Source organism: Sinohyriopsis cumingii, chromosome 4, assembly GCF_028554795.1.
Source record: "Sinohyriopsis cumingii isolate HCF-2022 chromosome 4, ASM2855479v2, whole genome shotgun sequence".
Classification (NCBI taxonomy): domain Eukaryota; kingdom Metazoa; phylum Mollusca; class Bivalvia; order Unionida; family Unionidae; genus Sinohyriopsis; species Sinohyriopsis cumingii.
Genome location: NC_142964.1, coordinates 125,624,144 through 125,648,200, shown reverse-complemented (window position 1 = coordinate 125,648,200; position 24,057 = coordinate 125,624,144). Strand labels below are relative to the sequence as shown.

General features: G+C 35.0%; 1 protein-coding gene across 1 annotated transcript in view; it reads left to right on the top strand.

Annotated features, from left to right (window-relative positions):
- The window catches only part of LOC149802048 (alpha-2-macroglobulin-like), a 206,443-nt gene that overhangs the window by 156,625 nt on the left and 25,761 nt on the right, over nt 1–24,057 (top strand). Inside the window, exons 30-36 of the mRNA XM_089956452.1 lie at nt 1,930–2,150; nt 6,026–6,238; nt 7,372–7,508; nt 9,401–9,488; nt 12,861–12,929; nt 15,984–16,089; nt 22,079–22,204. Of these exons, the coding sequence (XP_089812578.1) occupies nt 1,930–2,150; nt 6,026–6,238; nt 7,372–7,508; nt 9,401–9,488; nt 12,861–12,929; nt 15,984–16,089; nt 22,079–22,204 (960 nt within the window). The remainder of the gene's footprint in view (nt 1–1,929; nt 2,151–6,025; nt 6,239–7,371; nt 7,509–9,400; nt 9,489–12,860; nt 12,930–15,983; nt 16,090–22,078; nt 22,205–24,057) is intronic.

Genomic DNA, 24,057 nt, shown 5'->3' with positions numbered 1-24,057 from the left:
TGTTTTCTGTTGTTGTAGCTACCGTTAGGAGGCATTCATCCTTTTAGTATTGCAATTATGCTCCAATTAGATGACACAGGTAGATGTAGGATACTTTGCATTTCCTCCTCCTCTGAACTGCTTCCCTAGTATTAACATGATCAGGTAATGTATTTGATAGAAAGCAAATCTTTTGGTAAATTATGTTTCTCCATAATATGTACTATATCACATTACTAACAATCCCTCACAACCTCCCCTGTGATGGGAGCATTGTGTTAAAGGTTCTGCTCAAGTTAAAACTGATTATATTCAGAATATCAGTGGTCACCTGGTCGGTATAAAGGGGAGTTAACCTGTATGTAAGTTGGATAGATATTTTTTCATCTTTCAGGAAGTGTTGGATTCAGAGGTAGTAGAGAGTAATTCCCTAATGTTAATGGTCAGGCAAGTATTATTGGAAAACATAATTTACCAAAATATTTCCTTTTCCAACATTCATCTATTTCAGGTTTACTTTTGTTTGAAATTAGCATGAATGCAATCATGCATTGTAGACTAGATCCTGTGAGACACAGGCATAGAGATATACAATAATTATCACACTGTTGGTGGTAATGCCTTCAAACATTTAAGCTTTGACAATATTTTAGTCCGAGTCAGACAGCAATTATTTTTCAGGTTATTACACAAGTTAATGGAATTATAGAGTAAAAGCTACTTATCAAATAAATAATGAGCAAAATTCTAGTCTTTTACTTGAAGCTTTTAATATAGTCTTGACCTGAAAACTCTGCATTTATTAGTTTTTCAAAGGAAAATATACATGATGTAACAAAAAAATTGAAAGCTTCAAGACATCATTGTGCATTCACTGTTAAACACACGTCAGTCCCCATGCTGGAAATATTACATTATAATTGACACAAAAGATTTACTAAAGAAATAAAGGTAGGGCTTGAAAAATGAATGTGTTATTTTCAAGCATTTGATTGATTTTTTCGCATTTTTTTTTTATTTTAGAATTTACCCTGAACCCTTATTGTACATTCTAAAAGAGACCCTGTAAGACTGGAATTTACATGAAATATTGGGGAATTTTACATGACAAATGAGAATTTACGATGAACCCTTATTGTGCATTCTAGAATAGACCCTGTAAGACTGGAATTTACATTGAACATTGGAGAATTTTACTTGACAATTGAGGAAAAAGGATTTTAGATTATTTTAGCTATTGAAAGTTCATGATCACATTAATTATTTTGCTGACCTGATGAAGTAAAATTACTGGCAAACACCAAGAATTTTATTGGAAACAGGATATCAGATTGGTTTAGATTGTGTCTGGACAATTATGGTCAAGCATCATCTCAAAAATACAAGACATTTGAATATTGTTTTTGCCCCAGAAAGTATGGTTTCTGAAAACATGCAAGAAATATGGTGAGTTTTGCAGATAATATTGAGATGATCTTGCATCTGATTAGCTCAGATTGCTTTAGCTATTGATCCAAAGACTTTAATTTTATTAAGCTTCTAATGGCTATTGATCCGAAGACTATATTTTTATTAAGCTTGTTATGGCTATTGATCTGAAGACTATATTTCTCATTAAATTTCAGTAAACTTGGGAAATAGATTTATGTTATCATGATTTTGGATGGGTTTAGTTATGAGGAAGAGACTATGCATGTAAATTTTTATAGAAAAATAGGAAAAACTGACAAGATATAAAAAGTTTGGTTGATAGTTTACCTTGGGTGATGTTCCTAGAGCACTAAATAAATTTTTTTAGTGAAAGTATCAACTTTTTCAGTAACTCAGGTAAGGGATATAGGCCAGGGTCCCCCCCCCACCAAAAAAAAATAATAGAATTGATGCTAACAAAAAGAATGTAATTCACAGTAGGATTTGATGGTATACAGTCTACATTTTTTTCATGGCTAGATCCAGGTCAGAAACACTGGAGCCAGGAAGAGAAGGAGAAGAATAAAACTGATGAAGGTTACTTTTACTGGAGGGCACCCTCAGCCGAGGTTGAGATGACTGCCTACGTGTTAATGGCCAGTATCGCACTAGAACAAGTGGGAGCTATTAGTCAGGCACAGCCCATTGTACAGTGGCTGACCCAACAGAGGAATGCTTATGGAGGATTCTCCTCTACACAGGTTGGGAGGTTGTCTGGTGTTCCATCAGAACTTAATTCTATGACATCAGTTAATGCAGTGTGATTAGCTGAATATCACAATTTAAAGCAGTTTTGTGCAATAAGCTGTTGGGAACTTTTGATACCATTGTGTTGTCATAACATTCATAGTCACTTAGTGCCATGGAGAATTAAATTCTCTGCTATTGTCAGCTCTGCTGGACACAGACTAGAAGAGTTAATCAGATTGTCTGTTGTTCACCATCTGTCCATCCATCTGTTAGCACAAATTTGTTATTGCTATTCCTCTTCAACTACTATTAGGATTATCTTTAAGCTTTTGACACAATTTCATCCATGGTCTAGTTGGTCCTAATGACAATGATGTGGTTTGGAAATGGAATCCCACTGACTTCTAGTAATTGGCTCCCATGGCAGTCATCTTGAAAACCCTTAATCGCATTTCCTTCTAAATGAATGGACAACATGTGGTTTTCAACAAAAGACTTCCTGTGATATCTGCCATGGCAGCCATCTTAAAAATTTTGTTATCACAACTCTAGTTGAACAAAAAGTCATATTGATGTGGGGTTCTCACTAGAAGATTTCCAATGATGACCAGTTGGTCTTAAACTGAATGGTGTAATTTGACTTCCACAGCAGCCATCTTGAAAATCGTATTATCCTGAATGTAAAGTCATATTGTTATCTCTACTCTTCTCCAAATGGATCGTTAAATCAGCATGGGGTTTTCAGTAGTACTTAGCTGGTCCTAAATGAAAATGGTGCCAGTCATCCATCCAATATGGCTGCCATGATGACTGTCTTAAAAATCTTGTCACTACTCCCCATGAATTGATGATCATTATGACATGGGGTATTCACCACAAGACTTCTAATGATGTCCGCTTTGTTCTCAATGACATCCAGTATGTGTACCAAAGCAGCTAATTTGATAATCATGTTATTGCTGAAGAATATCAGATGTGGTTTCAGTACTTGACAGTTAAAAGGAAGAGATTATTTTTTCTTGAATACCTGAAAATTCTTTTCAACCAGTAGAGTGTCAGTCCCTTCAAGGGACTCTTGTTTAACAAAATGTAAAGTTGTGTTATAATAATGGTAACAGCCTTGTGTTTCAGAAAATGATTGTGTGAATGGTAATATTCCATCCCAAATATCCAAATTACCAGAATTACCAATGCATCACTGTTAAAACTCTATTTGCAACATTAATACTGCCATTCAAAATGCATAAATCCCCAAATACAAGACTCTTATCTCATAATTTATCATAGCATCAATATTACAATATAGTGGACTTGTATAAAGTGTTTTCAGTGGCACAAAAGTTGACATAAAGCTGTCTAAGGTTTAAGATCATGGAGAAGTCTAAAACTTGACTGTCAATTCATGGCCATTTAGCCATGTATTTATGGGAGCTAGGGATTAAACTTAGGGCCACAGAGATGCAAATCAATTACATTATAAATGTGTCCTCCAAATCTACCAAAAATAATCACATATTTTGTCTTGCCTGCAAAGCAGTAGTGATCACTTTTACAATGACGTTTTAATTCTTGGTGTCTTTACAAGTATAAACTTTAGCAGTTAGTTGATTTGATGTGTGTATACTTCATATGAGGGTACTGCTTATCAAAGGTGAAAGGTGGTCACAGTGACCCACATTTCATGCTCCAGTGACTTTGCTGGATAACTGGAATTTGCTTCAGCAGGGCAGACAAAACACGGCATTTTTGGGAATTCTTCTTCATCTATATTTTAGGTTGTTTCAAGAGTCAAAAATGTTGTTGTCTTTCTAATACTAAGTTTTCATATTTTTTCCCATGTAGGTGTCTTAAATGCCTTTCTATTTCAGATTGTTGACAAATGAAAAATAGGGCACGCTTTGATCACTTTATTATTGCCTAGAACCTGAGTTAAAGTTTGAATTGTCTTGGGTTTTTTCTAGTTTAATTTTGTATCAAAACACATTTACATAATTTTAAGAGAATTCACAAAAACAAGGGAGGGTTATTAAAACCTGTTGGAATGAAAATTATATCACATGAAACAGTAAATGTGTAGACTTTCTAAATTCTTATTTGAATAATAGATGTATTTCTTCTTTTCATTGTGTATGTAAATCTGGTCTTGCTTTCATAAAGCATTTTAATTTTGAGTAAAAATTTAGTGTAAATTTTAGATATTAATTTTATTTGTAAACTGCAATTGCTAATTTTTAAAAACCTGTGTTTGAAACATGCATCTTATTTTTGGGTTTAACATAGATATACTGACCATAAATTTGACTGTACAAAAGATTTTATCGAGAGGCACATATTTTAAGCCGAGTGCATACTTTTGTTAAGTGGTGCTGTAAAAGTGGGTCCTGTATCATTCATAGTCCGGTCTATCCTTAATTTTTTGACATAAGATGTTCATTACTGTTGTTATGACAAAAGAGAAATTAATATCCTCCCCACCCCTCTATGCCTCTTCATCATTACTTGGTACTGTATTTACAACCTTGTCACATAATGCCCCTGTATGCCTCTTCATCATTACTTGGTTCTTACAACCTTGTCACATAATGCCCCTGTGTGCCTCTTCATCATTACTTGGTATTTACAACCTTGTCTCATAATGCCCCTGTATGCCTCTTCATCTTTATTTGGTAATTACAACCACCTTGTCACATAATGCCCTTGTATGCCTCTTCATCATTACTTGGTATTTACAGCCTTGTCACATAATGCCCCTGTTTACCTCTTCATCTTTATTTGGTAATTACAACCACCTTGTCACATAATGCCCTTGTATGCCTCGTCATCATTACTTGGTATTTACAACCTTGTCACATAATGCCCCTGTATGCCTCTTCATAATTACTTGGTAATTACAACCACCTTGTCACATAATGCCCCTGTATGCCTCTTCATCATTACTTGGTATTTACAACCTTGTCACATAATGCCCCTGTATTCCTCTTCATCATTACTTGGTATTTACAACCTTGTCACATAATGCCCCAGTATGCCTCTTCATCATTACTTGGTATTTACAACCTTGTCACATAATGCCCCAGTATGCCTCTTCATCATTACTTGGTATTTACAACCTTGTCACATAATGCCCCTGTATGCCTCTTCATCATTACTTGGTATTTACAACCTTGTCACATAATGCAGATAGATTATATATAAGTAGATAGACTGATCAAACTTTATTGAGCTTCATATGGTAGATGGTTGCTGAAGAGGCTGATATTAATTTTATTCTCTGCTAACAGCACTCAATTTGGCAGCTAGAGAAGAATCAACCACAAGTCTGAACTTTCAACCTTGTCCCTCTTGCTTCAATCCAACCAGCCTGGTATAAATGTTTACTACATATATTGTCTCTCTTAACTCAACCTAACATGCCTGCCTAATCTTGCCTCTCTTGCCTCAAATGACCTAGCCAGGCTGATAGTTATACTACTAATTTCAACTCTTGTCTTAAACCAACTTGCCTGTCATAAGTATTTTACTGCTAGTGTCATCCCTCTTGCCTCAACACAGTCAGACTGATGGAAGTTTCTACTACTAGTGTCATCCCTCTTGCCTCAACACAGACTTTTGGAAGTATTTTATTACTATTGTCGTCCCTCTTGCCTCAACACAGTCAGACTGTTGGAAGTTTTTACTACTACTGACAAGGTTTAAAATTCTTAATGGACCTTCAGGGAAGATTTGATACTTTAAAGGTTCATCATATTCATTTCTTTTCTTTTCATAAAACTTTTATTAAAAACGGAAAATTATCTGTATTCAAAGATGAATCATTAGTAGAGTACTGGAACATAATATAGGAATGTATGAGTATGTATGATGTTATCTACCTTGTCTATTTCAGGACACAGTAGTTGCCTTACAAGCCCTGTCTATGTATGCCACCCTGGTCTACCATGGAGGTATGGATATATTAGTCAAGGTGGACACGCAAAATAACCTGTACCAAACTGGTATTAGTGACTCCAACAGCCTTGTGTTGACCACCTGGGACTTGCCTCCAGAGGCCACTCAGCTCAGCATACACGTGCAAGGAAAGGGCTGTGCCATGGTACAGGTGTGTTAAAAATCATGTATTTAAAAATGTTGTTTGTTTTCCTGGATGTTTGCTTTCCTCTGTTCTTTTTCACTGTTATAGTAATTCAGCTGTTGTAAAGTCCAGTTTTTTCACACTGTACAAATCAGAATCTGATTTGGAAAGGCAGTATTTGCCACATTGAAATTTTACATGGTCAGTAAACTTAATCATCTTTTTGATAATCTGGATCTTGGTTTTTTCTTCTATTTGGATTGGATGGGTTTGTTCATTCTTCTTTTTCAGTAAAACCTGAATATAAAGAACACTCAAAGAAGCACAAAAATGTCATTTATGGACAGGTATCCTTGATGATTGTGTTTACAGATGATAATACAAATTTAGGAGAATTCATAATTTTTCATTCTTGTCCTTTATTAAAAGATGTCTGTGATGTTGTTGTTAAAAATGATCATAAAAATACATAAGAATTAGAAACTCAATTTTCATCTTTTATGGGCTGATATTTGGTTAAATATATGAGTTTTTGGAATCCATCAGTCTTGTCCGTTATAAACAGATATTCTTGATAATAGGTTAAAAATGATGATATGAGCTTTTGAAATCCATCAGTTCTATTCTTGATTGCCAGGTATTATTGATATTGTGGTTAAAAATGATGATAAATACAGGAGAATCAGGAACCCATCAGTCTTGTCCTTTATAAGGAGTTCAGTGTATGGAGATTTCACTGTATATTTTAGAATGAAAAGAAAAACACATCATGAGCCATCAACATTTTAATTATTTATATCTGATATAAAATTATTGGAATATTATATGTCTCTTCATTTTTTTATATCATGTTTTCTGATCTGAATATTAGTAAATATCCATGTACCTTTCATATTTGCAAAAATGACAAATCATTTTTTGTTTTCATTCTAAACTCAGTGAAGTCCATCAAAATTTTACATACCCACAGAAATAAAACTCAGTTTCATTGATTTTCCTCACTATTTTACATACCCAGAGAAAATAAAGCTCAGTTCAAAGATGTCCCTCATGAAAACATTACATTACAAATTCTTTTGTAACTTGACCATTTTACCTATTATTCTTTCATTGTTTGGTGCTAAGCAAATTTATGGAGAAATTTCTCTCATTTTTCTTAGGCCAATATGAAATATAATATCTATGAGAAGGAGGAGGAGAAGACAGGTCAAGCGTCTTTTCAAATCAGGGTCAATTTGTATAGGTCCATGTCTGACATCAACAACTGCAAGAAGAGGACCCTTAGAATCTGTGTGAGGTAAGCAACTTGGTCTCTTTATAAGAAACATAAACTGTTGCTGACTTTTATCTGCTAAACACATGCTACACAGATGGTAGATTTCCCATAAACTGTTGCTGACTTGTAGCTGCTAAACACATGCTAAACAGATGGTAGATTTCCCATAAACTGGTGCAAAGTTGTGGTTGCTAAACACATGCTAATTTACAGCTAATTAACATGGTAAATTTGCCTCCAACAGATGTAAACTCACTGCTACTTCTAACTTTTGATGCAAATTTACATCTGCTAAACTGAGGATAAATGTTAAATTTGCCATCATCATGTAATTTGTAAACAAAAGCTAAGTCATTGCAGTAAAAGTGATTAAAATTATAATCACTAATCAGAAGGCTAATAGTAAGTTCCCTTTCAACAGATGCTAACTGAAAGCTCCTTCAAAGATCATTAAGCTGCTAAGGGATATTAACAGAAAACTGATGAAAAGATTTTAAATACTGCATTAAACATGTGAACCTATTGTCATGAAGCAGATGCTGTCTTGCATTTGCTCCACAGATGATGTCTTAAAGATGCAAAACAGGGAAAACTTTTAGCTGCTTTCATAATGTTAGGTCCAGACAGATGTGACTTAAAGATGCAAAACAGGGAAATCTTTTAGCTGCTTTCATAACGTTAGATCCAGACAGATGCTGACTTAAAGATGCAAAACAGGGAAATCTTTTAGCTGCTTTCATAACATTAGATCCAGATAGATGCTGACTTAAAGATGTAAAACAGGGAAATCTTTTAGCTGCTTTCATAACGTTAGGTTCAGACAGATGCTGACTTAAAGATGCAAAACAGGGAAATCTTTTAGCTGCTTTCATAATGTTAGGTTCAGACAGATGCTGACTTAAAGATGCAAAATGGGGAAATCTTTTAGCTGCTTTCATAATGTTAGGTTCAGACAGATGATGACTTAAAGATGCAAAATGGAAATCTTTTAGTTGCTTTCATAATGTTAGGTCCAGACAGATGCTGACTTAAAGATGCAAAACGGGGAAATCTTTTAGCTGCTTTCATAATGTTAGGTTCAGACAGATGCTGACTTAAAGATGCAAAACGGGGAAATCTTTTAGCTGCTTTCAAATTGTTAGGTCCAGACAGATGCTGACTTAAAGATACAAAACAGGGAAATCTTTTAGCTGCTTTCATATCATTAGGTTCAGACAGATGCTGACTTAAAGATGCAAAACAGGGAAATCTTTTAGCTGCTTTCATAATGTTAGGTTCAGACAGATGCTGACTTAAAGATGCAAAATGGGGAAATCTTTTAGCTGCTTTCATAACGTTAGGTTCAGACAGATGATGACTTAAAGATGCAAAACAGGGAAATCTTTTAGTTGCTTTCATAATGTTAGGTCCAGACAGATGCTGACTTAAAGATGCAAAACAGGGAAATCTTTTAGCTGCTTTCATAACGTTAGGTCCAGACAGATGCTGACTTAAAGATGCAAAATGGGGAATTCTTTTAGCGGCTTTCAAATTGTTAGGTCCAGACAGATGCTGACTTAAAGATGCAAAACAGGGAATTCTTTTAGCTGCTTTCATAACATTAGATCCTGACAGATGCTGAATTCTCCAAGTTTGTTTTCCCCCAAAGAAACATTATGCACACATTCTTACACTGTTTAAGTTATTCTTAAGATATTTAGATAAGATTAGGGATTGCCTTTTGATTTACACAACAGTTGCAGAATTTTATTTATATCCATCCCTGGAGGGTGGGGTGAATCTTGATATTGGGGTTATGGTAGGATTTGAATAGAATTGGAAAATAACAATTATTAAAATGGGTGGGGTGGAGGTACAGTAATGCTTAGATACCTATGTCTTGTTTGCGTTTGATTTTTTCACTCTTTTTGCAGATATGCCCTGCCCAACTTTTCTAATATGGCTATTGTTGATGTCAAGATGGTAACTGGGTGGATTCCTGTTAAAAGCACTGTCAAGGAGGTATGGAATATTTCTTTGGTCATATAATTGTAATTATTCCTTTGTCATTCTTTTTAACTTTTAATATTCAGAGTGACCGTTCTACTTTAAATACATTACTCAGTCATAATATGTTGATGTACATCCATTACATCACATCTTCAGCCCTCCCAAACTTAATAGACATTCATAATCATCTTTTGGCATGTTTTAACTACAAAGTGCTAAAAAGTCATCTGCTTCACAAGAGCAGAAGTCAGACTAAAGTGGTCTCTATTTGGAAAGAGATTTATGCCAGATCCCAATAATCATCAGTTCCATTCACTCCTAGCATCATACTTCTTTGTGATGCATTGTAAATACCAAATCCACATATGATTTTCAATCAGGTGAGCAGTTCTTTTTGGTTTTCTGACCTAAGTGAAGTATGCTCCGTCTTTGTTTCTGTCCAGATATTTTCCATCTACTCATTGTAGTTCATTGTTTGCACTTCAATTGTTTAACTGCATCATGCATAGCTTTAATTGGTGTCATATTAAATGCCTACACTTTGGTTTATAGGTCTATATTACTTATAGTTCATCTCTATATTTGTCTTAAATATCTACCCTATGGTCTACAGGTCTCTAGTAGATACAGTTCTACTCTGTACACATCTTAGTTGCCTGCCGTATGGTCTATGGGTCTATAGTACTTACTGTTCAACTCTATACTCACCTTAACTGCCTGTCATATGGTCTTTAGGTCTATAGTACTTTCTATTCAACTCCATACTCATCTTAATTGCCTGTCATATGGTCTATGGGTCTATAGTACTTACTGTTCAACTCCATACTCACCTTCATTGCCTGTCTTATGGTCTGTGGGTCTACAGTACTTACTCTTCAACTCTGTAGTCACCTTCATTGCCTGTCGTATGGTCTGTGGGTCTATAGAACTTACTGTTCAACTCCATACTCATTTGACTTGCCTGTTGTATGGTCTGTGGGTCTGTAGTACTTTCTGTTCAACTCCATACTCATCTTTATTGCCTGTCATATGGTCTTTAGGTCTATAGTACTTTCTATTCAACTCCATATTCATCTTAATTGCCTGTCATATGGTTTATGGGTCTATAGTACTTACTGTTCAACTCCATACTCATCTTCATTGCCTGTCTTATGGTCTGTGGGTCTACAGTACTTACTCTTCAACTCCGTACTCACCTTCATTGCCTGTTGTATGGTCTGTGGGTCTATAGTACTTACTGTTCAACTCCATACTCATCTGAATTGCCTGTTGTATGGTCTGTGGGTCTATAGTACTTTCTGTTCAACTCCATACTCATCTTTATTGCCTGTCGTATGGTCTTTAGGTCTATAGTACTTACCGTTCAACTCCATACTCATCTCAGTTGCCTGTCATATGGCCTGTGGGTCTATAGTACTTACTGTTCGATTCCATACTCATCTTAATTGCATGTTGTATGGTCTTTGGGTCTATAGTACTTTCTGTTCAACTCCATACTCATCGTAATTGCTTGTCCTATGATCTATAAGACAATCTATTTGTTTTGTTTGGATCATGTGCTTTTGGCAATACAGATTTATGTAGTTTTCACATATTATAATATTCTATCTTTGTGTTGTATTTACTTATAATTACAATCCACTGATCATGTAGAATTAGGCAGTGTGTGAAAGCTGTATTTCAGTTTTCATATTATGAGCAATACACGGGAAGAGCTTGCCATGGTCTTAATCCCTAAGATATTATTTTGCAGTAAACACTGGTATACTGGTAAGTTGCTGAATAGGTCAGATTTGATAAACAAGTAAGGGTAAATTTAGTTCTTTATTAATCTTTTCTGATAAATACATTTAGTACATCCATCAGCACACCCACCTGCCCTCAAGAAAAAAGGGGAATTGTTGTTGTCATATGGTTTAACACCATTTTTCAGCACAAGATGGGCTATACATGACGGCCAGTATAAATGGTGGAGGAAGAGCAATAAGAATGATGATTTACCCCAAGAACAAAATTTAAAGCAATATTAGGGCATTATTCAGGTTCTTAAAATAAAAATGGAGGGATTAGCTGATTTGAATTCCTGACTGTAGCAAGATAAAGCATGTTTATACATCAGCTCACAAGACATCTCTGGCAGTTGACCACTCTGGCCATTGACCACAGAAAGCAGGTGACCATTTAATACATGCCATTGATAGAGGATTTTTTGTTGTTGTTGTGGGGTTTAACGCCATTTTTCAGCACGATAGGCTATACATGGCGGCCAGTATTAATGGTGGAGGAAGAACCCGGAAAACCCCGGAAAGAACCACCGACCCACGAGAAGCTACTGGCAAGCTTTCTCACATGCCCACATTGGCTGAATCTTAGACTCGAACCACCGCAGACAGAGGTGAGATGGCAGTGATCCGTAACGAAGAGCACTTTAGCCATTGATAGAGGAAATTTAACAGTGGGAAATTGGAGTAGCCATTGAGACCCTGTGACCGCATTATAAAGGTGACCATTATGGAGGGTTTGACTTTATATTCAAGTCTACACTGAAGACCCATTCTAACCAGTCAGTTGGAAGTAGGAATGAATGTTTGTTTAGTGGTAAATTTTGTATATTAATGACTTTGCATTGTATGTTGTACCCTCAGTTGATTCAGTGTATATTATACATGTGAATGAAGATGGAAATTAATTGAATACACTGCATGCATTTCATGTAAGGCCTCAGCTTTAGTGGTAATCAGGACCATTGCTGATGTGTGACCATGCTTCCAGTGGTGGTTATACTGGCTGTCACTCCAAGGTCACTCAAAGCTTGTGACTTCAACCTAGTAAAATCTGGCTTCTCTTGGTTGACAGATTTCAAGAACAATAATCTAAAAAGAAAAGGAAAAGAGGTTATTGTTCCAACTCATTATGTTGTCTCTACTTTGATGTCAAATAAGAGACTGTTCATTTTTAGTTTTATTGGTTACGGACTAGAAGAGCTTGTGGAAGGTCCTCTTGTCATTATTCTTCCATCGGTAGCACAAGTCTGTATCATACGTTGTAACCTTAAACACATGCAGAACTCAAGTTTAGTGGTTTATTTCTCAAACAGTACTTAAGAGCTATCATATTTGACCATTATTTATGATGGGCAAAACATCTGAGTTTAAAATGTTTACAGCTCATCCATAACTTTGACTTGGATAAAAGACCATTGCAGATCTGAATTTTGAGTTAATTATTTGTTAAACTTTACAGGTTTTACACTAGTCTGTTAGAATCTAAGATGAGTTGACAGACTGTTTACTAGTTCTACCTGGAGGTGGAATCTGGTCTGCTACCATTTTTACCACAGTATCGACTAAATTTTCTTTGTGTTTTATTATCTGTTTTGTACAGCTTGTGGCAACAAATCAGATCCAAAAGTTTGAGATTAACCCAGATAATGTGGACTTCTACTTTGATGAGGTGAGTAAATGAAAATATATATCATACTGTATAATGTGTTATTCCCAATGTGCCATTTTGGTCTGCCGATGTTTTCAGTGGTTTAGTTTCTCACTGCTTTTGACATTTTTCTGTATGTTTAAGTTAACTTTGTATGAAATTTTCACCAATATTTTATTTATTGCAGGAAACTGATTACAAATAAAACTAAAACTAAGATAAAAATGTCTGTTGTAAATAAACTAGATTTCAACATATTGGGCTATGCTGGTTTTTCATTCAGATAAAATCAAACAGGTATCAATTGTTGAACTCTTGTGACTGAAATATCAACTGTTCTCTGAATAATTATTACAGTTCTTTTTGCATTTCATGGTAAAAGTCATGACACATGATTAGCAAACTTAATGGATGAAAGAAAAACAAATGAAACGTTTTTCACCAGGGTCTCAAAACCAGTTGTTACTGGTATGTTATTCTACATTGCTGCAAACAAGGTAATGATGAACTGTTGGGATCTACGTTTTTGTAATAATACAGTGACAAATATATTTTGGGAATGTTTACTTTTGAATCATTTCTACAAGTCTATTGATTTTTTCAGAATTATGATCATACATAATTTGCAAAGTTCACATTTTTAATTAAACACTACAAAAATTCCAGTAAATTTTTTAATTTAATGAACTTAACTTTCATGAGAACAGAATTTATTTGTGTGAGACAGTTGTTTTTATAATAATTGTATGTGGCCTATTTTGCATGAATATCTGAAAATTTTAACATATACAAACAATATTGAAAGTTGTAACAGTATGTAAGCAAATATTGAAACTTTTTACTGTTTGCAAGCAATATTGAAAGTTGTAACTGTATGCAGCCAAGCAATATTGAAAGTTGTTACTGTATGCAGCCAAGCAGTATTGAAAGTTGTAACATTATGCAAGCAATATTGATAGTTGCAACTGTATGCAGTCATGCAATGTTGAAAGGTGTAACAGTATGCAGACAATATTGAAAGTTGTAACTGCATGCAGCCAAGCAATATTAAAAGTTGTAACTGTATGTGAACAATATTGAAAGTTGTAACAGTATGCAGGCAGTATTGAAAGTTGTAACTGTGTGCAGGCAGTATTGAAAGTTGCAACTGTATGCAGGCAAACAATGTTAAAAGTTGTAACAGTATGCAGGCAGTATTGAAAGTTGTAACTGTGAGAAAGCAATATTGAAAGTTGCAACTGTATGCAGGCAAAGAATGTTTAAAGTTGTAACAGTATGCAAACAGTATTGAAAGTTGCAACTGTATGCAAGCAGTATTGAAAGTTGTAACTGAATGCAGCCAAGCAATATTGAAAGTTGCAACTGTATGCAGGCAAACAATGTTGAAAGTTGTAACAGTATGCAAACAGTATTGAAAGTTGTAACTATATGCAGGCAAAGAATGTTGAAAGTTGTAACAGTATGCAAGCTATATTGAAAGTTGTAACTGTATGCAAGCAATATTGAAAGTTCTATCTGTATGCAAGCAATATTGAAGCTTGCAGCTGTACTGTATGCAGTCAAGCATTGTTGAAAGTTGTAACAGTATATGAACAATATTGAAAGTTGTAACATTATGCAAGCAGTATTGAAAGTTGTAACTGCATGCAAGCAGTATTGATAGTTGTAACTGTATGCAAACAGTATTGACAGTTGTAACAGTATGCAATCAATATTGACAGTTGTAACTGTATGCAAGCAATATTGACAGTTGTAACTGTATGCAAGCAATATTGAAAGTTGTAATTGTATGCAAGCAATATTGAAAGTTGCAACTGTATGCAGCCAAACAATGTTGAACATTGTAACAGTATGCAAACAATATTGAATGTTGTAACAGTATGCAAGCAGTATTGAAAATTTTAACAGTATTCAAACAGTAATGAAAGTTGAAGCAATTTGCAAGCAGTATTGAAAGAATGAATGACTGTAATGGAATATTTCATGACCTTTAGGTTAGACAATCAGCATTTTCCTAGGTTCAGTTTTATTGTGATAACCTTCTTGTTTATACTGTGCTTGGTCTTTGTTTTATTACAGATTCAGTAGTTTATCATTGTGTAGTCAAATTCTATGGACAACAAATTGTAATGACTCATTAGAAGTTTAATAAGTTTTAGCTCTTCTGGTTGAAAACCAGGAAAACTAATGCAATGTGCTAAATTGAATCATCTGTCCATCTAGGCTAACCATGGTTCCAATATGATATGTTAACCCTATGTACACCTTGTCAGGTTGATCTGACATTTTAGTACTTTGTCCTAGTTGGATATCATGAGTTGTCTCCCTTAGTATATATTGCCAACTAACCAGTAGTGTGTAAAAACAGTGCATCGTACATGGGCCAAAAATGGTGGAGGCAAGTGACTTCCAAAGGATACTTTGTAAGTTTAACATCGAAAGGATGACAAACCGAATAATTACAGGTATAGTTGAGGTAAAAGATGTATTTGTACAAACACGAACCGCCAATGGAAAATTGCTTATTTATGACTCCATTCCAATTGTGTACTTTCCTTGTCTCGATCATATAGGAACAATTTTCAAATTTGAGTAGCCTGCCACTGCATCCAATAGAATTCACACACCCGAAGCATTGAAACATCTGATCAATCCACTAAGGTGTAGATAAGGTTAACACATTGGAACTTTGGTTAGCAAAGATGTTGTCTGCCATCTGTTAGTAGTTGTTTGATGTTGATACTTCTCATGAACTAACTGGAGAAAAAAAAGTCATGCAGTTTGGCAATCAAACTCACCCTGAGATCTAGTTAGTCCTTAATGAAAATGGTGCACATAAAATATCTAATATGATTGCCACATTGGCCATCTTGAAAATTGTTATTGCTAATCCTTCTATTATACTGATGTATGGTTTTAACAAATAGACTTCTTATGATATGGTCCTAAATGAAAATGGTACCAATTTCAATCCAAGCATGGCCAGTATAAATATATAATATATAGGTATAGAAGGCAAAACATATCAAAACAGTTAAAAACATTTTATTTCTTTTTACAATTCTTTCCTTGCAGTTTGACAGTCAAGGGAGGTGTTTTGCATTTGAGGTAGAACAGTCTGATATTGAAGTGTCAAATCCCAAACCTGCCCTCATCAAGGTGTATGACTACTATGAAATCAGTAAGTTTGTGTTAGAAATCAAGGATGCCTCCTGATGTCAAATTAAGGTATTTACCATATATATTGGGACACAATAAAATATACAAAACTTTCTTGTCCCAGAACTTATGGTGAAACTTTTTTCACCTGGGCCATGTGTCCCAAGACTTAAGAAATGAAATAAATTTGTATTCCATTGGTTCTCCACCCCCCCACTGCATGTTGCAATAAAGTAGATAAACAAAATGCTTATTTGATAATAAAAACAAAGAAACTAACCTTGTATTGTTATCATTTATTCCTTGTTTATTTCAACATGAGCATTAAAGAATAAGATATAGCCACAAAATCTATATATGTAGCTTAGGCTTCCATACTGTAGCGTGTATCGTTCATGTCCAATAACACACGCCACATTTTTCATTGACATGAATAATGAGAAACAAATTGTGTATGGTTGTACTCAAAGGTTTCAGTATGTTATCCGACTGTAAACTGGGTCCAACAAACTCACAAACAAGAAGGAAATAATCAACCGATATCTTGAAGACAACTGTAATTCGCACATGACATGGTGTAGGGTGCAAAATAATCAAGATTGAATTATATCCAGGTCTACTGTATGACAGTATCTCACAAATAAAAATCATTTATTTGAAAACACATTCACTTGAGTATAAGTGACAGTCTTATCGGCAGCATGGATTACAAAAGTATCATTACTATTTACCCACAAACATCATTGTTCCTTTGTACTAATTATTACTACAGATGCCAAGCACATAAAAGCCCAGGTAGTGAATAAACACAACTGGCAGCAAGTAGTAAACTCCTAAACTTACCGACAGGACATCAGAGACAAAGGTTATTTAAATTACATAGCCAGCCATCCTCAAAAGCCGATTTGGTTACTTTTTTATATTAAAGAATATCATAAATACAAATGTTATTTTATTGCAAAGCAAGCTGACATAAGAAGCTGACAATGGATTATTTTAAGTGTACAGATGTTTTTGTTTGTTGGGTTGTTGGGAATATACAAAAACAGCTGAGATACAGAAGCTAACTTTGGTTCCTTTTCACCAGTATTCATGGGAATTTTGAAAATCAATTGAAACAATTCAAATTTTAAAGTGATACAATATAGTGTTTCGTGCATGGACATCAATGACCCAGTGTCGCCCAGAATATTTGGAGAAAATAAAATCGTGTGATCAATGTATGAAGACCAAAAGAAAAGCAGATGATTTTGCAAACAAGAGGGAAACAATCAACTGATATCTTGGAGCCAACTGCCATTCATGCATTATGCATAACATGGTGTTGGGTGCAAAATAATCATGATTGAATTTTATCCAGGTCTAATGTATGAAAGTATCTTGCAAAAAATAAAATCATTCCCTTGAGTGCAAGTCACAATCTTTTTGCCAGCACGGTTTACAAAAGTATTGTTAATATATAACCAAAGACATCAAAGCTTCTTTGTATTATTACTGCAGATGACAGTTACATAAAAGCCCAGGTGGTGAATAAACACAAATGGCAGTGATCATTAAACTCCTCCTTTTGAACTGACCGACAGGACAGCAAAGACAAAGGTTATTTTTATTACAAAGGAAGCCAACCTCGGAAGCCAATTCAGATACTTGGAAGACAAATTTTTTTTTATGGATATCAATACAAAGGTTATTTTATTGCAAAGCAAGCTGACCTTGGAAGCTGACTATGGATTCTTTTAAGGGTGCAGATTTGTTTTTTAATATACAAAGACAGCCGAGATATGGAGGCTAACTTTGATTTCTTTTTACCAGTATTCACAGAAATTTTGAAAATAAATTGAAACAATGGAAACAAAGTGACACAATATAGTGTTTCATGCATGGACATCGATGACCAAGCATAGCCCTGAATATTTGGAGAAAATAAAATCAGTGATGAATTCATGAAGGCCAGATGAGAAGCAGATGAATTTGCCAAAAATATGAATGGATGAAATTCTAGTGTTCTTTGATCACATTCCTGAATGGACTGACGATAAGATGGGGGGTCAAAAATGTGAGAATAAGCAAGACTGTTGCAGATTTGAAAAAATCTGACTTTAGTCCTTGCAGTTTCCACTTCAGGTGATGTGTTGCCTATAACAATTTTTCACGGTATGAAAAAGCTAAAACAAAATCAAGTACCAAAGGAATGGATAATATGTGTGTAGGAGAAGGGTTGTGTTGATGAAGTGTTCTACATGGTATAGCAGTGTTAGGGACAAGCTTCGCACTGCTAAAAGAGACCGCCGTAAAGCTGAGAGGCTCTGGCTTTCCACCAGACTTACTATTTACTATTCATAAGCAAATCTATGAAGTCACTAAGAAGAATGTCACAAATATAGTCCATGCAGCAAAATCAGCCCACTACACTACTAAGATCATGGAAAGTTCCAGCTGAAAAGAGCTCTTCGAGATTACTAACAAGCTAATGTCAAGGAACAAATCAACACCACTTCCATCTACCTTCTCTCCAGTCGATGTTCTGGACATGTTTGCAAATTTCTTCCGTGACAAAGTGCAAACCATTAGAGATAAGCTTGACACCACAATTTCAATTGACTCGTCATCACCATAAAGTTGGTATACAGAATTTGACCGGCAACCATTAGCAGCATTTGAACCTGTCTCTATGGATTTCATACGTACAGTCCTGATGAAGACTGCACCAAAGTCATGTGAACATGATCCAATTCCAACATCACTGCTGGTTGAGTGCTTAGATCTAGTATTGCCTTCACTAACAGATGTCATTAATACCTCTCTCTCATCGGGGAATTCCCATCATTTTTCAAAACTGCCATTGTAAAGCCTCTGCTGAAGAAACCAACACTAGACTATAACGATTTAAAGAAGTACTGCCCAGTTTCTAATCTCCCATTCATATAAAAAAATCTTAGAAAAGGTTGTTCTATCCCAGCTTGTATCTCATCTAAATTCAAAGTCTTTTTAGCAATGTACAGTCTGTATATCGCCCTTGCCACAGTACTGAAATTACTCTTCTCAAAGTAGTTAATGACATTCTGCGTTGGATAGAGGAAAGATTACAGTCCTCACCCTCCTTGATTTGTCTGCAGCATTTGACACAATAAACCATGATATATTACTTCACTGTCTCCAGCATGTATTTGGCATTTATGATACAGCCTTACTGTGGTTCAAGTCCTACTTGGTCAACAGGACACAAATTGTATCTGCAAATGGAATACACTCCAGCCCAGTTGATCTATGTTGTGGTGTTCCACAGGGGTCTGTTCTTGGATCTGTTCTGTTCATTCTGTACACTCAGTCGCTCTCAAGTGTCATAGATCATCATCCAGTGTCTCACCAATTGTATGCTGATGACACCCAAATATACAAATCTAGCCACCTAACTGAAGTTGATGCTACCATCCAAGGTGTAGAGAGGTGCATTACTGATGTGAAATCATGGATGACATGTAACAAGCTGCAGATGAATGATGATAAAACTGAGGCCATTCTGATCACAACACAAAGACTTTCTCATTCACATCCTTTACCTCAAACAATAAATATCAGCAACACCAACATTAAATTCACACAATCAATATGAAACCTAGGTGTTACTCTGGACAGTACTCTCACATTGCACCAACATGTCATGAACATATGCAAGGCTGCATATCTTGAGCTGAGACGCACCAGCTCAGTTCGCAAATATCTTTCAGTTGATGCCACTAAAACACTTGTGTGTTCATTAGTACTTTCAAGACTGGACTATTGTAACTCAATTCTGTCTGGTTCATCTCAATATCTACTCCAGAAACTTCAAAAAGTTCAAAACAGAGCTGCTCGGATCATACTTAGAGTACCACGATCAGAGCACACCTCCCCAATGCACTGTACCCTACACTGGCTATCCATTCGATCCAGAATCAAACAAAACTTTGTTCTCTGTGCTATGTTTCACTGTCAGACTCTAGTCCAACATACCTATCCGACCTCACCCATGTGTACACACCAGCAAGATACTTACACTCCTCTTCTGACAATCGTATACTCATTATTCCCACTATGAAAACAAAGTCATATGGACAGTGTTCATTTGCATACCAGGGCCCAGCAATGTGGAATGAATTGCCCACTGAACTTAGACACAAAGACACAGTGATCACATTCAAGAGGGCTCTCAAAACTCACTTATTTCGAGTGTAAGAACAAACTTAAAGACCTAATAATGTTTCCTACCTTAAATATTCTCAGCATGTTTTTTTATTTTTTAATGTTTTTCTAATTTCATGGTGTTTGTTTATTGCAATAATATTATTATATGTTTTTTATCTTATAGGTGTTGTCTAATGTTGTAAAGCGCTTAGAGCTTCTAAAGATAAGGCGCTATACAAAGTCCTCATTATTATTATTATTATTATTATTATTATTATGAGATGCTGCTGTAGTTTTATATAGTTTTATAGCTTTTAAATTTTCTGACATGTAATTTTCAAATGATTTAAAATGTATCCCACAACTTACAACTCAAAAAACTGTGTTCCAGAACATACAGTGCACACAAAAAACTAATTGATGGTATCCAAACAAATATAGTGTCACAACATATATGGTAAATATGGTAACATTTAATGCAGAGCTCAAGAAAAACAATTTATTTCATTATCACAGGAGCATTAATCTGTCAGTTATTACTTTGTTGGTGTATTGCACGGTGAACTCTTAAAATGGATATATGATGATGATACTACAACCTGTTCTGCCATTAAGTGATAAAAATGAAAATACAGTTAAAATTATGTCACTAGTTTTCAGGAGATGACTAAGCAAAGTTTACATTGCTGTATGATATGCTATGAATCTACTTAAATGAATTCCTGATGCAAATTCTCAATGCATTCTATATAAAAATACCGTAAATACTTGCTTCCAGCTGCATACTGTACAGATCCATATCTGCCATCACATAATGTACTGGTATATCTGGGTATGTGCAGTTTGTTATGAGTAATCAGTAAAACAAACCACAAAGACCCTGATCTGCAAGCTCATTATGCTATGGCAGATCATGATCTTTGTTGTTTGAAGTTTGATTCAATTAAAAGTGAGTATATATGGTACCATGGAAGAAAATGTCACTCAGCCACCATACACTTCTCACTGTATCAAATAAGAGGAGCAGGAGGTCGTGGGTTTGATCCCTGGTCGAGTCATACCAAAGACTTACAAAAATGGTACTAACAGCTGCCTCGCTTGGCGCTCAGCATTAAGAGGTTAGTGTTAGGACTGGTCGACCTGGTGTCAGGATAATGTGACTGGGTGGGACATCATGATACCCCAGGGCTAGACATCACTACAAACTGTCACACAGCAGGCATCATAGTGATATGATGGAAAAATTGTTAAAACTACATCACAAATCCAATTCACACACACACAAACACACACACACAAGCACAAATAAGGGAAATATTTGATAGTTGACCAGCATTCTACATCTTCCTCCTTCTCTTGCCACTGTCTTTTGTCTTCAAGAGTTCATATTTTACATAATCAGATAAAATTAATCTAGCTTATTTGGGCATGGAATTTGTTAATGTCATACCAGTTTCAAAAACAGGCTAATGTTCATAAGGTGGACATTGTCAAAACCAAAATTTGATTGAGGTGGCCCTTATACAGAAATTTAATATATTAGTACCATTTTTACTCACTTGTAAGTTGAGTCCATCTGCAGACTGCACAGAACCAGATATGCCCCAGCAGATCTGAGTACAGTGTAATTTGTTAGGAGTAATTATAGACCTGACCTGCTGGTGCATTGTGCTGTTTGCTATTGGACTCGTCTTATATGCAAGTATACATGGTATCAGATTAGCGATATTGGTACCAAGATATTTTGCCAGTTGGCAGAGAGAACAGAGTTTAGGGAAGTTTCAAATTATTAGAGTTATATGCACATATTGAAACTATTTTTTAATTATAAATTTGTTCCTTTGCAGAAGATTCTGTCATGACACTATACGAGATAAAAACCATCTGTGGGACAAAGGAGGAACTCCCATTCCCTGAGCTATGGTTACCATATATGCGCTTCTATGATGACAATAGTCAAAGGAGACAGTCATGTACGTTAATTTTAATTTTCACTTTTTGTCCTTGAAAATTTCATTTAGTTATTGCCCTTATTTCAAATGGAACTTAATCTGTGCATCATACATTTTTGTCTCTGTGCAGTTTGGAAGGAGTTAATGAATTGAAACCAAGCTTACCACATGGCTTAAAATCAAAGAGACCCTAGCCAAGTTTACTTTGTACTGTATTCTTTCAACATTTGACTGAGTTGTAATACCTGTTAGATTTGAATTTGGAACAAAGGTTTCTTAAATTGTATCATATTGATTGGGTATCTATGTCATTTGGATACATTCACAATTCGTTATAATAACACATGATTTTCTAAAAGTACCATGTATACTCACTTATATATCAACTGCAATAAACATAGACGCTGATCTGCTATTGCATAATATGCCAGCGGATCATGGTCCATGTTGCTTGTTCTACTGATTACTCCTAGTTTACAGTTGGTCTTGGACTTATGAGTGAGTATGGTAGCAACAGGACTATGTTTGATTGCTACTTTGGATGCCTAACAAAATCAGTCTGTCTTGCATGGGGGAGGTCATTGGCTTCGAACCCAGGCTGAGTCATATCAAAGACTTTAAAAAATGGTACTAACAGCAGCCTCAATAGGCACTTAGCATTAAGAGGTTAGTGTTAGGATTGGTCAGCCTGGAGTCAGGATAATGGCGACTGGGTGGGACATCATGCTACATGTCTACAGCATGAAGCCCCAGTGCAAGACATCACTATAAACTGCAACACTTCAGACATTTTAGTGATATGACTGAAAAATTGTTAAAGCTACATTAAAAATCCATATCACATACACATACACACACACACACACACACACACAAATGTAGGTTTCATGCTGCATTTTATTGTATATTTTGTTTTGGGGCATTCAGTGTTACAGTTGTATTTATGTTTGTATGTACATCTGTCTGTCAAGTGAAAGCTTTGTGCTTTTGTCAGTTGTTAAGCACTTTGATCAGAGATGTTCCATTATTTCATTTCAAGTTTTTCTATCATTATCAGACCATGAAAATAAATACTTATCACAGCATGGAAATAAATACTTATCACACCATGGAAATAAATACTTATCACACCATGAAAATTGATACTTATCACACTATGAAAATAAATACTTATCTCACCATGGAAATAAATACTTATCACACCATGAAAATAAATACTTATCATACCATGAAAATTGACACTTATCACACCATGAAAATTGATACTTATCACACCATGAAAATTGATACTTATCACACTATGAAAATAAATACTTATCTCACCATGGAAATAAATACTTATCACACTATGGAAATAAATACTTATCACACTATGAAAATAAATACTTATCTCACCATGAAAATTGACACTTATCACACCATGAAAATTGATACTTATCACACCATGAAAATTGATACTTATCACACCATGAAAATTGATACTTATCACACTATGAAAATAAATACTTATCTCACCATGGAAATAAATACTTATCACACCATGGAAATAAATACTTATCACACCATGGAAATAAATACTTATCACACCATGGAAATAAATACTTATCACACCATGGAAATAAATACTTATCTCACCATGAAAATTGACACTTATCACACCATGAAAATTGATACTTATCACACCATGAAAATAAATACTTATCACACCATGAAAATTGATACTTATCACACCATGAAAATTGATACTTATCACACTATGAAAATAAATACTTATCACACCATGGAAATAAATACTTATCACACTATGAAAATAAATACTTATCACACCATGGAAATAAATACTTATCACACCATGGAAATAAATACTTATCTCA